A 14,301-nucleotide genomic window follows, 5' to 3' on the forward strand; every position below is an offset into this window, starting at 1 on the left:
GTGCCCTTCGCTTAGGAACACTGAGGCAAAGAACTCGTTGAGGAGTTCAGCCTTGTCCCCTCTGTCTGTCACCAATTGTTTCTGCCCATTTAGCAGGGGTCCTATTCCTCCCTGGGCCTTCCTTTTACTCCCAATATATCTAAAAAACAATTTCTTGTTGTCTTTTACTTAGTTTGCCATCCTCAGCTCCATGGCAGCTTTGGCCCGTCTAACTGCCTCCCTACAAGCACGAGCAGAGGAGGTATATTCATCTTTGGTGATCTCTCCCTGTTTCTACTTTTTATGTGCTCCCCTTTTGGGAAGAGGAGATTTGCTTTCTGGTAACTGTGACAGTAAAAATAACCGTTGCTGTGCACTCTTAGAGCTAGGGACAGAAATTACACACAAACTCATAAGTGATCAGAAACTGGTTCAAATCTGTAACAGAACAGCAGAACTTCAGTGCAAGTAAACTGCTTTCAAAATGGCCAGAACTGGTTTAAGATAAGCCTGGATGGATGCAGTATCAAACTTAACAGATTTCGGTCAAATTGGTTTATTGAACGTCTGTCCCAAATCCCATCCAGATTCAAGCTAACTCACAGTCCCCCAGCATCCCAGGATGCTTTGCACCTTTCCCACAAACCACCCCCCGCCACCTCACAGGGTGAGCATGCTAGCCCTGGCCCAAGCTGTCTGCTCCAACTGTGCAGGGAGGTGTGCTCTAGTACCCCCAGGGTTTTGGCCTGGGCCACTGCAGGCATGTGACTGCATTTCTGGAATCAAAAGCAAATCTCCATTTACTTGCTTATTGGTTCGATCTATGCAACTTAAACTAACCTGCAAAGATTTAATTGATTCAGCCTTGGGTTTTTTGTACTGTTGACTGTCTGTACTTAGCCTTGGGTAAACCACTATTCCATTGTGTTCTCTTTGTTCAGCTGCCTGATACTTGCAAGAGTGACATTCAGGCAGGCATCTCTTGGGTATCAGTTTCATCATCTTTTTAAGAAACTCAAGGCCCTGGCACACGTTCAAATTGAAGCTGCATAGAACTCAACTATAAAGTTGTCATGCATTTTAAAGTACTAACTTAGTAAGTAGCTGGCTCTTTTTAGAGTCGGGTGGATATTTTTATGGCATGATATCTGCTTTGCACGTGTGGCCAATCTAAATTAATTGTGGAATTTACCAGTTAACTGTGTAATATACTCAACTTGTAGCAGAGGCCTCTAAGACCAGGCCTGAAATTGGGGGTGTCCATCATTTCTGGTGCTGAATAATTCTCCTCCTGGATCAGAAACTCTTTGTTTTAGGCACTGTACAGCCTCCCCCAAACCGATCTGACTGAGATCTGAGTCTCCTATTGTGCCAGCTGGCACATGATAAGCCTCTATAAAGGAAACAGCTTTCCCTTTCAAATGGTACTTGTGAACTGCATGCCCAGCATATGGTCTTCCCATATGCACACCTTTTGTTTGGAGATGTAGTATATACCTCTGTTGTATCAAACATGCCAGCACTGAGTTTAAAGGCCAAACATTTTACAGTGCAACTTGAATAGGCAGCGCAGTTGCCAGATTCTTTATCTGTTCAGTCTTATAAATTAAGGTCCTCTTACCATCTAAACCAGTGTCTGGATCAGCCAGAATATGTCATAGCCAGATCTCCATCCCCAAATCAACACTGGGCATCATTCTATCTGCCAATTTTGTTCTGAGGATTAGCAACAGCTGTCCTACTTAACAACAGTGAAAATGCTATTCCCCAGAAGACTAGAAATGGTGCCTTTTACAATGCTCAGATTTAGATTCTGGATTGCTTTGAGCTGGCAATGAAGCATACCATGGCAGCATTTCAACCAGGCTATTTAGGTAACACAAGGCAAGTTCTAGGTCCTCCTGGTAAAGTCCATGAGAAAACAAGATTCAAATGAGTTCAGTAGAAGCAGGATCAGGCTCCACATGGGAAAACATATCCCTGAAACTTCATACTTATGATTTTCTTTTTAAATCTAATTATTCATTTTTACATGATCTTCCCACACTATCTTCTCAAATAAACCTGCCATTGAAAACAGCAATTTTTTTTCTGGGTCAGTGCTATAGGACTAGCATCACTGTCAGCAATAAACTCAAATTTTATATGCTGTCTCCTTCAAAAAAAGCCATATAATGCCTACCTAAGTCCAGAAACTGGAAGACCATGTGCATGGTGTATTTAACATTAGATGCATGATCCTCTAAGCGGAGAACTAGAATCTGATCTTTGTCAAAAACAGTCAGCCAGTCCAAGAGATATACAACATAAAGGCCAACCTGTAGCCTCACCTGAAAAACAAAAAAAGTTAAATTAATTCATTTATGGTAACTTATGCTGGAATAAAATGAGCATCCACTCCTCTCTCTTTCTCCTTCTAGAGAAAATGCAAACTAAGTTTTACCTTCCTATCAGGAAGATTTTTAAAATAAGAGGCCTACAAAAGAGAAAATCTTTATCATGCAAGACTTGGGCACTGAGTAGCAACACTGAGAATTACCAAGTAGTGCAGAGCCCTATGCCTCCAAGAAGATGCTGTGAGCTTTGAGACTCTATTGTAGCCAGAAATAATTAAAGGCACAGACTAATATGCACACCTTTTGTTTTGGAGATGCAGCGTATACCTCTGTTGTATCAAACTTGCATTTTATAACCTTTTATCTACAGCAGTATCAATGACAATACACCTCAATAAAAACTCCTAATGTTATGATGTCTCTACTCTCCTTTAATTGTTAAAGCTGTATGGAATGCATGACTTGCCATCAGGGATCTGGGTTTTCCATCTGCCATGGAAAAATGTGGATATTCTCATTTAAAGAAGAAAATTGTGGCTTTTCTCCTTTAAAGGAGAAAAATGTAGGAAACAGCAGGCTTTCCCTTGCAGGCTGGCAGAGTTTTAGCCTACAAGGGGCTGGGGGGGAGTGGGAGGAGGGCAATCAGGCAGGGGATGCTATATGCATGTGTACACCCACACATGCACATGGCTGCCAGGCAGCATGGAAAGCAGCTCCCACGGCTCCCTGCAGGTAAGTCGGGGCGGGGGGGAGGCAGAGGCCCCCATAATGAAGGAGGGAGGAAGTTTGGCAGAGCTGGGGGTGCTCCCCAACCAGAGTGGTACATGGGGTTTGGGGCCCAAGGCTGGGGTGGGAATGAATGGCCACAGGGCCCAGGCAGGGAGCAGGATGGAGCCACAGGCAGCTTGTCCCGGGGGGTAGGGGCTGGCTCCCCACCACTGCAAACACTCCAAGGGTGGGCATGTGCCCCCCAGATTTGTGCATGGGGTGGGGGCAGATGTGGGTTGCCCACTGCAGGCTCAGGGCTCCCTGTGCTGCTGTCCTCCCCCCAGGGGTGTGGCAGCATGGAGTTGTGTCCCCCGCTGCTGCTAGGGAGGGTGGGGAGTGAGGGGTATCAGTAGGGCCAGGGGCTATGGGTCAGGAGTGAGGGGCACTGACAGGGATGGGGGGCTATGGCACGGGAGTGAGGGGCAATGCCATGGGCACAGCACCGGCATATCAGAGTTGCTCAGTACTACAAAGCAGTGAGGGGAGGTGGGACAGCCACAGCCTGCCCATCTTGGTGAACAAAGGGGGCAGGGGAAGCTCCAATTTTCTATGATAAGAAAACCCAAAATCAAATGCCAAAATGTATAGGTATTTAGAATTATTTTATTTTAATGACTGAAGTTTCCAAATTGCTTTAGAATTGTAAATATATAGGTATCAGTTGAACACAATGCTTGTTGATATGTATAGTGGCATTTCATTTTAATTGGAGAAAAACACGGATTTTCGGGGGTTTAATCAGAGAACTTGTGGGGGGGGGTTTATCAGATAATTTGTGATTTTTAAACAGAGGAAACCAAGATCCCTGCTTATCATGGTACATTTCAGCTTTTCAAGCCAATTGGAAGTCAGGAGACATGAGGCAGAGGCAGTATGAGGCAGTGCCCCACAAAGGTACTTGAGCTAGTACTGTACAGTGTACACCTGAAACTAGTGCTGTACCTGGGTTAACAAGTGTGGCTTCTCAAGAGAGCTAATTATCTGATGCACAATGAGCATTTACAGGGGCAAATGTAGCTGTATCGCTTTTGGTGCTGGGCAAGATCAGTATCTGAGCACAGTACTTCCTGGTACTGTGAAGACTCCCTGTATGCAAGCTAGTGCATTCACAGTTAGCTCAGGGTCTCTCTCCCTAGAGTGTATTGTCATGCATGCATATCCAGTCTGTTAGCTTTTATGTGAAGAATGATCACTGGGTACTGATTCAGTCCCACAAATGTCAAGAAGAAAACAAAAGTCACCAATGTGTCACCAAGACAAGAGAGGAGTTGCATGCTAGAGCCCTACCCCTATTAAGTGGTATTAAATATTACACACTGAACAGTGATGGGCATTATCTAAAGCACCTACGTAGTTAGTGGCACATCACTGAATTGCTCAGAAGAAGGGGTAAAGCATACTATATTGAGAGGGGCTGGCCCAAGTCTGATCTCTATGTTTGCTCAGTTTTGCACAATAATTTGCAAGGAGTGTTTCAGCAGCCCATTTGGGGCTCTTAAGGATGAGCATGCATTGCTTTTCAATCTTTTTTCAGATGCAAAAATGAAGAACAGAGCCTGAAAACCTGGCCACAACCGCTTTTACTAAAAGCAGCTTGATGCATCTTGGTCACATTTTAGTTTAGAACTGACAAGAGCAGACAACAGCACCTTGTGCTCTCTTTGTTGACTTTAGTAATGGAGTTATGACAAATACAGCTAAAGGAAGTCATGCTTTGTATTGTTTCCATTGCAGTGGAGCAGTGTTTAAAACTGAGTTTCAAAATAATCTACCCAGCAATATGAAGAATGTCATCTGGAAGAAAGCATTTGTTCATTTTGTTCATTCCTCCAGGTATAGTCATGTCATTGTTGATATTAAGCTAAAATTCTAAAACAGGAACACAACTGCAGTATTTTGGTATCTATTCTTATGAGACAATAAGAACAGAAACTATAATCTATGCCAACTGATTTACATTCTATTCAAAGTTACGAAGACCAGTTTTTAGAAGTTTCTCTAAAAATGCACTTTCCATACGCGCATTCTGAGCACTTTACTTTTCATGCATAAGTTTTTAATTTGCAAGGAACCTTTGATTTGCACATACAAACAGAGCAGCTGTCTGCACTGCACTGTCTTTGGGCGCGCAGATTTGGAAGATAAACTGCATTTGCTTTGGAACTTTAAATCAAAGCTTTTGCCATTGAAATTCAGTTCTTACTCTTGGCTCAGAAGTTATATGAAGTACTTCTTGGTGTAACTAGTTCCCCACAGTGCATTAACACCTTGCATTATTTATATTGATTATCTGTACTGCAGTAATGCCAAGATGTAAAAATATAATTCTGGCCTCAATGTCTTAGACATCTCAGTCAGTAAAATACTGTTCCTGTCTGAAATATCCTTTCAATATAATGGTCATAGCTACCTCAGAAGTTGTGAACAGATACAAGTTTTAGTGTGTCCCATGCAACAAAATCATAAGATGATAGGAAAGTAGGGCTGAAAGAGACCTCAGGAGATCTAGTCTACCGCCCTGCTGTAGACAGGGTCATTCCTGATTGAACCATCCAAGCCCAGTGTCTCTCTAACCTGTTCTTGAAATTTTCCAAGAACAGAGATTTCACAACTTCTTCAGGTATCCTGTTCCAATGCTTAACCTGATGTACAGACACCATGCAACAATTTAGGGGAAGTAAGTAGATTGCCTCTCTCTCTCTCTCAAAACCTCCAGTTTTTTTGTTTTTTTTTTAATTATTGGCCTCATATGTAGCATTACTAGTACTACTAGAACTGGGTTAGATAAGGGCTTCTTTTTGATAAGCCCTATAGAGTCAAGTTGCTAATTACTCTTATGTATCCCTCTTTCTCTCAAAAGGATGGCATCAGGGGAATGAAAGACATGATAGCTACATGTGCTATGCTGTAGCTTGGGATACTGAATTTCAAAGCACCCCACAATAGAAAACCTGAGGATTAGAATCTTTCAACATTCACTAAAACTTTGGTTCTCATAGGACCACTATCATATGGATAACCATTTCCCTCTTAAAAAGACATGATATCCAGGTGTATGTGTTGCCACACTAGTTCCAAATCTCCCTTTTGGGAAAGCCATTTGAAAGCAAATCCTCCCTTTTGGGAAAGCCATTTGCATTTCTTCTGTAACTAGTTTGACAAGGGCCCCACCAGGACATCACACTCTCCAGTTTTAGTTTGACTGTCCTGGTTCTGGCTCCCTTGCTTTGGTTAATACACTTTCCATTGTTTCCAAGTGAAGATAAATTGATCAACATCCTTTTCTGTATATGATATTTTCTATGAGCAGCAGCAAGTTATATCATACTCATTTTTCTTAGCTCTTAGGAATACTCTTTTCTGTTATAGTCACATAGCCACTGAGCTAACAACCAAGGTCATAAGAGAAAACACCTGCTTTGCCATTATATAATAAACTACATGTGTACAGACTTTGTCCACCTGCCTTGCAAGCAAGCTGAAAAGTCCATTCAGGAGCATGGCTATAAGACCATGCTTTTCACTACTAACACCTGTTGGTAGCTTCCTACCAACTGGAGAATTTTCAGAATCATCATCTTCAGAGCATTAGGGAGGGTTAAAACCTGGGGAAAAAGATGACTCTCCAGTCATGTGTAGGGTGTTTGCACTGGTTACTGGGATATAGAAGGCTTAGTTTTCCATTAGGACATCCATGTCAGGAAGTGTAAACATAATGCATTTTATGCAAGGGAGATGCCTGGTAAATGCTGTTTTACAGCAGTCCACTTTCCACCTTGTTCAGGGGAGAGGAATTCTTCTAATCCTGGATAATCACAATAGCAATGTAAAAGAACAAAGCTTGAGTCAATGCCCACTGTGGTCATGGGAAGACCCTACTGATTGCTTTGGGCTTCATTTCAGGCCTCTTTGTAAAATACTAAGCTATTTTATTAACTGAAGAAGTGATGACAAAATTAAATTTACTGCATTCTGAAAACAGACAAGGGAAACATATCCTCCCCCACCTAAATCGGTAAAAAAAAGGGTGTGCTGAACTGCATCACACACATGTGATAATGAAAAGTGGATGCCACAAAGGACCTGACATATTGCTATGCAAAACCCCGTTTTTGCCCCTGAAGCAAAATATGAAATAAAATATAAACTAAAAATGCGGACTCTGAAACACTACCATTGGGATGCTTTTCTGTCGGCATTTATGTAATAGAAGTGTCCATTTTCCACTGTGCACAGATAAAATAATAGGAGTTAAATCTAAATTTCAGCAGCCTTTTCTTGTAGGAAAAAAATCAGATTATGTGTTCTTAAGCCAGTTTCTGAAATTCATAGATCTTTACCAGTGCTTTACCAGTACTTTTTGGATTAATCTGCAAAAAGCTTACACATTAAACTGTAATCTTTGCTAAATGTGCTCTTCATACTCTTGCACAATAGGAAGAATGTATTATTACTGTTGGCATTCATCAGGGAACAACAGAATGAAGAGACAGCTGAACAAGTACATCATTTTTTACATGCATGCATATATTTTTATGTCAGCCACTTTAAAAAGAAAAAGAAAATTATTGGTAGTCACAAACCAAAACTATCTCTTGATGTTTATTTGCTCAGTATCCTGACATTTTAATAATCCTGATAAGTATGCTAGTGTTTAAACAAAGAATCAAATAGTACTGGAAATACATACAGGCATGGCATTGTTAAGGGTGTTGTTGTAGACACAGGCTCTCAGTGAGTAATCCAGCATGCAATTTTCAAACAGCTGCAGTGATTCTGCCACTTTTTCATGAAAATCTTCTGCAGATTTATTAGCACTTGCAAAGTAGAGATAATCAGAGTACAATCTGTGAATGAAATACATGAGTAAATGACAACATTAAAGATGCATTTGCATGATAATGAAAATTAGTCACATTAATAGAAAAAGAGAGGGTATGACTATAACATTTACTATTTTCAGCCTGTTCGAAACCGCGCTGAAGTCAATAGCAGCCTTTCTATGGACTTTAATGAGTTTTGGCTCAGACACTGAGGATCCAATCCTGAGAGCTGCTAAACATCTTCCATGCTTATTAAAGTCTACATCTCCCAGGATCAGGCTTTACTCTCACCCCTTCTCTGCCCTGACCCCTCAAGACAAACTTTTGAATGATGTCTATATATTTTGTATAAATTACATTTCTGTTATGATAATGCTTATAAGCCCTAAACAGATTTTAGGATAACTTTGTGCTGGGCTCCTAACATAGACAATCCCTATCTTTAAATAGACAAGGATGGACAAAGAGTGAGAGAGAAGACAGAGGAACAGAAAGTGTTTTTTCTAAGGTCACCTAATTGGGCAGTAGGAAAGCTGGGAAGAGAACCCAGGTTGTCTGAGTCCTATTCAAGACGTCCATCCCCTCATCCATGCTTTTTTATGTAAAGTTTCTGATTTGTAGGCCTTGTTTTAAAACATTACTATCACAACCTTGCTGAAGCAAAAATAACACTGTGAACTGTATTATGCCATAATTTCAACTTCAGCTGTCCTTATCCAAGCACCTCTCATTCATTTCAGTAGGAGTGTTACCTAGGCATGGATGACAGGATTTAGGCCCCATACATATATCTACACTGTTGACACCAGATTATCACATTACACTCTATTGCTTTGCTGCTGCTAACTAGACACTGCAACAATTGGAATTTGCACATAGTAATTTTGAATAATGGTAGATGTGGGAATGTAAACTCATTTCAAATATGAAATATTTGTGCAAATCATTTAAAATGTTTATAGTTGCCTAATGGTTACAAGACAGAGACGATGAACTTTGGTTTCCTTGGGGAGGGAGGGTGAAGTGTAAAATGGAAGATTTACTTTTGCATAACTCCCTGCTTAACTCATCCTGACATCATACAGATTCTAAAGAAACATAAGAGAAATGTCATGAAGGGGCACAGCATAGCATAGTTTGCCATCCCTTGAATGAGAGTCTGTAAGTGATTTTTGCTTGTTTTGGGCTCATGAGTTATATTCAGGGTCCTCATACTTCTGCAGCATTCTTGTCAAGAGTCCTATTCATTTTGGTGGGTGTCGTCACCTAAATCGTGAGCGGCCAAACTGTGAGGCATATGTTATAAGTGGCACAGGTAGCCTGTGCGTGTGACATGGCAGACCACAGAGGGGACAGGCATTACAGTGGCAGATAGAGCTGGGAGCAGGAAGCAAAGCAGCACATCAGGCAGAGAGCATAGGGCAGGACCAGAAAACAAAGCAGCAGATTGGGCAGGGGAAGGAGAACCGAGTGGAACTCAGGGATTGTACGGGGTTAATTTGTAGCATGCCTGCCAAAAAATTTGGCCCCACTGGCCTTAATAACTGTTCACCAATACTAATGGGAGTGTCAGTTGAGCCCTTCACTGGCAATGTCAGGAAGGATTTATATATATGTGGTAATAATAGGCCAGCAAAAGATAACCTTTAGCTCTGTCAGCTTCCAGAGACTCAACTACAGAATCCTTTTTTTTCTCTAATCTTTGCTCACCTCCCAGCCTGCCACCTTTTTTAGGAGACTGCGGAGAACTTCAAGAGAGATACAGAATTTGTTTCTGAGTACATAAGGCAGCTAAAGATGGCTACTATTATACTTCTGCTCCTTAGCAAAATTTCATATGCACAATGACTTCCTTATGGGATTTATCTGAATAAAGCATATATGATCAAGCCTCAGTTGTTTCCATCCTCTGTTAACGCAGTAAAATAAAATTGGTTTAAATACATTACTGAAGTTATTACTGTAGTTTGTAGCAGTATACTGGTATAACATACAGAACACAGTCATAGACCCATATCATAATATGAATGTCTTTTTAAGAGCTGCTTGTGATATTTCTTCATAGCCACCATCAATTATAAATCACACCCAATAAATATCTGTTTTGTCTATAAGAACTACTGAAGCTTAAGAATATCAGTCTCTGCTACAAAACTATTCTTTTTTAAGGGAATCATATAGTTACAAGTTGGAAACAATTTTAATTATGTTTCACATGCCCATTATTCCAAATCAGGAGAGGAATAGTCAGTTCTCCTTTAAAGTTGTGTACTGGAAAATTCCTTCTCAATAGAAAAGAAAATAATAAGCTTTTAGCAGAAAGGTCCAATTGCCCATGCTGAAATGATTCTTGCCAGCTCAATTCCTCTTACTAGTATAGGGTCTGGGGCAGAGGGAATGACTCTGTCTACTCTTGCCCATCACAGAGGTGAGGAGTTACTCCCCGCACCTACAGAAGAAACCTGATACGGGAAAAACATGCAAAGATATTAGAGGTGCACTGATATATCAGTTGCCTATTGGATCAGCACCGATAAAAGGGGTAAATGGCACTATCGGCCATTGGCTTCTTTTGGCCGTTACAGCCGATAACATTTGCTGATAATTATGCTTTCTGACCAGGGCCCTGAACAGCTGAGTTCCCTCTCCCCCGCAGTCCCAGATAGCTGGCTTTCCTCAGAAAATGGTGGGTTTCCCCTTACAGGCAACCAGCATTCTAGCCTGCAAGGGGTCCCACTTGGGGCTGCTGGGAGCGAGATGCAGGGGGTACTGCATGCATGTGTGCGGCTGCATGCATGCACATGGTAAGGAATACAGCTGGGCAGCGTGGCAAGCAGCTGCCTATGGAGGGGAAGAGGCGTGAGGAAGGGATGGGGTGGGGGGCATATCGAAGCCCCCATGGTAAGGGAGGGAGTGGGGCAGGGGGCACTGCCCAGCCAGGGTGGTGCATGGGACTGAAGGCCAGGGCAGGGAGTAGGACAGAGCCTTGGGCAGCTCAACCAGGAGGTGTGGGGAGGTTGCTCCCTGCCACTGCACACACCCCTGGGAGAGGCATGTGCCTCCCTCCCCACCAGGTTTGTGCATGGGGTGGGTGCAAGCTGCTCACTGTCGGCTTGGATCTTTCTCGTCTGCTGCCTTTCCCTCAGAAGCCCCACACTGGCCGCATGCCCCCTAGCTGCCTGGCAGCAATGGGGGTAGCGAGTTGTGCCTCCCACTGCTGGCGGTCAGGGGCCATGTGGTCGGTACAGGGTTCCCGGGGCAAAGGCAGCAGAGTGGAGAGCCCTGAACCCACAGTGTGCAGCCTGCATCCACCCTTGCCCTGCTCAGCTCCACTTAAAAGTGTCCCCATGCTTAAAAATGGCAGCGGCAGCACTTGGAACTAAAGTTCATTCAACAAGCTTCAGTTCAAGCACCCCCACTGCCATATTTAAGTGCCAGGACACTGATACATGTGATGTAGGAGGCTGCTGGAATGTGGCATAAATAAACCCTTTTTTGTCTTGCATTTCAAAGTAAATCAGTTATTGGATCAGCATCAGCTGATATGATTGGTTAATATTTGACTATCAGTATTGGCCAAGAAAATCTTTATCAGTGTGCCCCTAAAATATATAGGTTATATTTTTCCTTGGGCCTTACAGCCCTGTAGGATTAGGCCAGAGCCTGCCCCGTTATAAACCATTTAGTTTAATTTGATTTTAAAAAGGAAACAGGATTGTGGTAATTGTTTTAAATAACCTGAAGTGGTGTGGAAGGCGCCAACTATGGACATTTGGCTGATGAAATCAGGAAAGGAAATGTATGCGCCTCTCAGCCCATATTCACTGATGATAAACAGCCACTAAGTATTTGGCTCCCCCTATTATTTTGCTCCCTGAGGGAACCATCTGCCCTGGTGTATATAGCAGGACTGACTGTGACAGTGGAGGATATAAGAAAAAGATGGGGAGAAGCTGAGGAGCTGACTGAGTTGAGTTAAATGTGGCAGCCATTAAGTCCCTCCCTTGCAGAAGAGCATGAACAACTGAAGGCTCTAACAAGAAGCAAAAAATGAAGATCAAGCTTGCAGTGTATGCCTTGGGGGACACAGAATCAGGCTGACAGCTCTCGCCATTTAAGGCATAGGAGGACAACAGATAGCAGAAGTGGGAACCATGCCAGCAGGAAGCATTTTTGGAATGGGTGGGGGCTGCAATTTGGTTTAAAGCTTTTTCTGTTTATTTTTTTAGCCTGAAAAAAAACCTGCTGACACCTTACAGAAAACATCATACTTAAGACAGATTTCTCTGCTGGGGCTTGCTTAGCTTTTCTGTATATGTTTCCACCTGTTTTTAGATTCTCCCAACATCTGCATGAAAATACAATCTTTGTTAATTATGATTTCAGCTGCGCCAGCTACTTGAAGTTATTATCCTCAATCACAATTCAGTAAGGTGACCACAATGGTGATATTACCAACACTGAGTGTGGAACAAGTCAACCCTGATTTAAGCAGGTGCAACTGCTATCAAAGGCTGCGGGGCTGTTTCAGATCCCAGTGGATCTGGACACGGGATGTCACCCTGCTCATGTCAGTGCCAGTTTTCCCAATTACTTCAGTGACTGCAGATTCAAGCCCTAAATGCAAAATGACACTGCTGGAGTTGCTATTCATTGCTGGCCACAGGGTAAGGGGCAATTGTGCTGACAGTTGCCCTATCTTGTTCCCTGGTGGGAATAGGGAGTAGTAGGGGAAAAGCCTGAATGCAGGACCACATTGGTCATACCTTTTATCATAAACCTTCTCTAGACCAACACACTCCAGAATGACCCCTGCAACAGGGACCCTTCTGATAAGGACCATTTATCCCTTAAATATTCCCTAAGGGAATATACAGCTGATTTGCTGCACCATGCACTGGCTATGCTGGTGCAAAAGGACTGCAGCACTTTGTACTATTCCAAAGAGTTTGCTCCACCTGCAGCTCACAAAGCCCAAATGAATGGCCTGTCATCTAACACCATGTGGGGCTCATCCAGATGAGCCTTCATGTGCCTCTTGCCCTGCCTCAAACCCCTTTGAGACGGGGCAAGAGGCACATGTGGGAATGAAGACACGTTCCCTGCACTGCAAGTTTGTAACACAGGGAGAAAAATAGACTCCTGCATCCAGGGATCTAAAAAAACCGAAGTTTAAAAAAACGGGGCAGGGGCTGGGTCCTCCACGGCGATGGTCTGGCTGCCAGAGTGTCTCTATGGTTGGCCCCTCGCCCTGGTGCTGAAACATGCGGCCCGCCCATGCAGGGCAGGCAGCTGCTTCAGCACCAGGGCTCCTGCCCCCCGCCTGCTCCCCCGATCACTTTCCTGCCCGGCCCCATCCCTCGCACCCCAGCATCCCAACTGTTTAAAACAAAACAGAACAAAAAAACCCTGGCACTTACAGGCAGTTCCAGCTGCCGTCTGGCTCACTGGGGCCCCGTCCACACAGCAAGGGGCAGAGAGACGGCCCCAGCCCGGGCCCTCCTGCCCCCCACTGCCTGGGAGGGCTCTGCCAGGAGGCCCTGGAGCCCCCCCCAATCCCTGCTCCTGGGGTAAGTAGAGGCTTTTTATTTGGTTTTTTCATAGTTTCATAGTAGCTAGGGTCAGGAGGGACCTGATCAGATCATCTAGCCTGACCCCCTGCCCCAGGCAGGAATGAATGCTGGGTTGCTAATTAAAGTTTCCCCCCTGCCTCCCAGAGCATGTCTATAAACACCCATCAAGACTAAATCTGGGGTGAGAAGATAATGGGTGAAAACCAGCCAGTCAGGGGAGGCAGAGTCTTTTTTTTGTTTGTTTTTTGTTTTGTTTCTAATGAAGTCCTACTCTTGGTCCCCTAGTGTTTGGATGCCAGTATAATATTGACTGAGAATATATTGTGCCCTGAACAAGTGTTTTAAAGGTTTCCTAAACAAGCAGGTCATGTGTATCCTTCCTCTTCCACTGGCAGAGAAGGGTGGAACCACAAAACTGAGATTCAGGTCACAGATGTTCCACAAGACCCCAGACAGGTGATCATCCAACCTCCTCTTGAATTTGCCCAAGGTAGGGGTGAGGACCACTTCCCTGGGAAGTTGGTTCCAGATTTTGGCCACCCTAACTGTAAAATTTTGCCTTCTGATCTCCAACCTAAACCTATTCTCCATCAGTTTATGATCATTATTCCTTGTCACCCCCGGTGGTGCTGGGGAGAAAAGAGCTCTGCCTATTTGCTGTTGATCCCTCCTGATGAGCTTGTAGGCAGCCACCAGGTCCCCCCTCAGCCTCCTCTTGCTGAGGCTGAACAGGTTCAGGTTCTTCAGTCTCCCCTCGTAGGGCCTGTCCTGCTGCCCTCTCACCAAGTGGGTGGCCCTCCTCTGAACCCTCTCCAGGCTGGC

At 43.7% G+C, this 14,301-nt stretch overlaps 1 protein-coding gene across 2 annotated transcripts in view; it reads right to left on the reverse strand.

Annotated features, from left to right (window-relative positions):
- The window catches only part of CHST15 (carbohydrate sulfotransferase 15), an 82,170-nt gene that overhangs the window by 5,811 nt on the left and 62,058 nt on the right, over window positions 1-14,301 (reverse strand). For both annotated transcript variants that reach the window (XM_014523653.2, XM_006031596.3), the window contains exons 6-7: window positions 7,774-7,930; window positions 2,162-2,309 (exon numbers count right to left, since the gene is read on the reverse strand). In XM_014523653.2, coding sequence (XP_014379139.1) covers window positions 2,162-2,309; window positions 7,774-7,930 — 305 coding nt within the window. The remainder of the gene's footprint in view (window positions 1-2,161; window positions 2,310-7,773; window positions 7,931-14,301) is intronic.

This window comes from Alligator sinensis, unplaced genomic scaffold (genome assembly GCF_000455745.1).
Source record: "Alligator sinensis unplaced genomic scaffold, ASM45574v1 scaffold232_1, whole genome shotgun sequence".
In the NCBI taxonomy this organism is placed as follows: domain Eukaryota; kingdom Metazoa; phylum Chordata; order Crocodylia; family Alligatoridae; genus Alligator; species Alligator sinensis.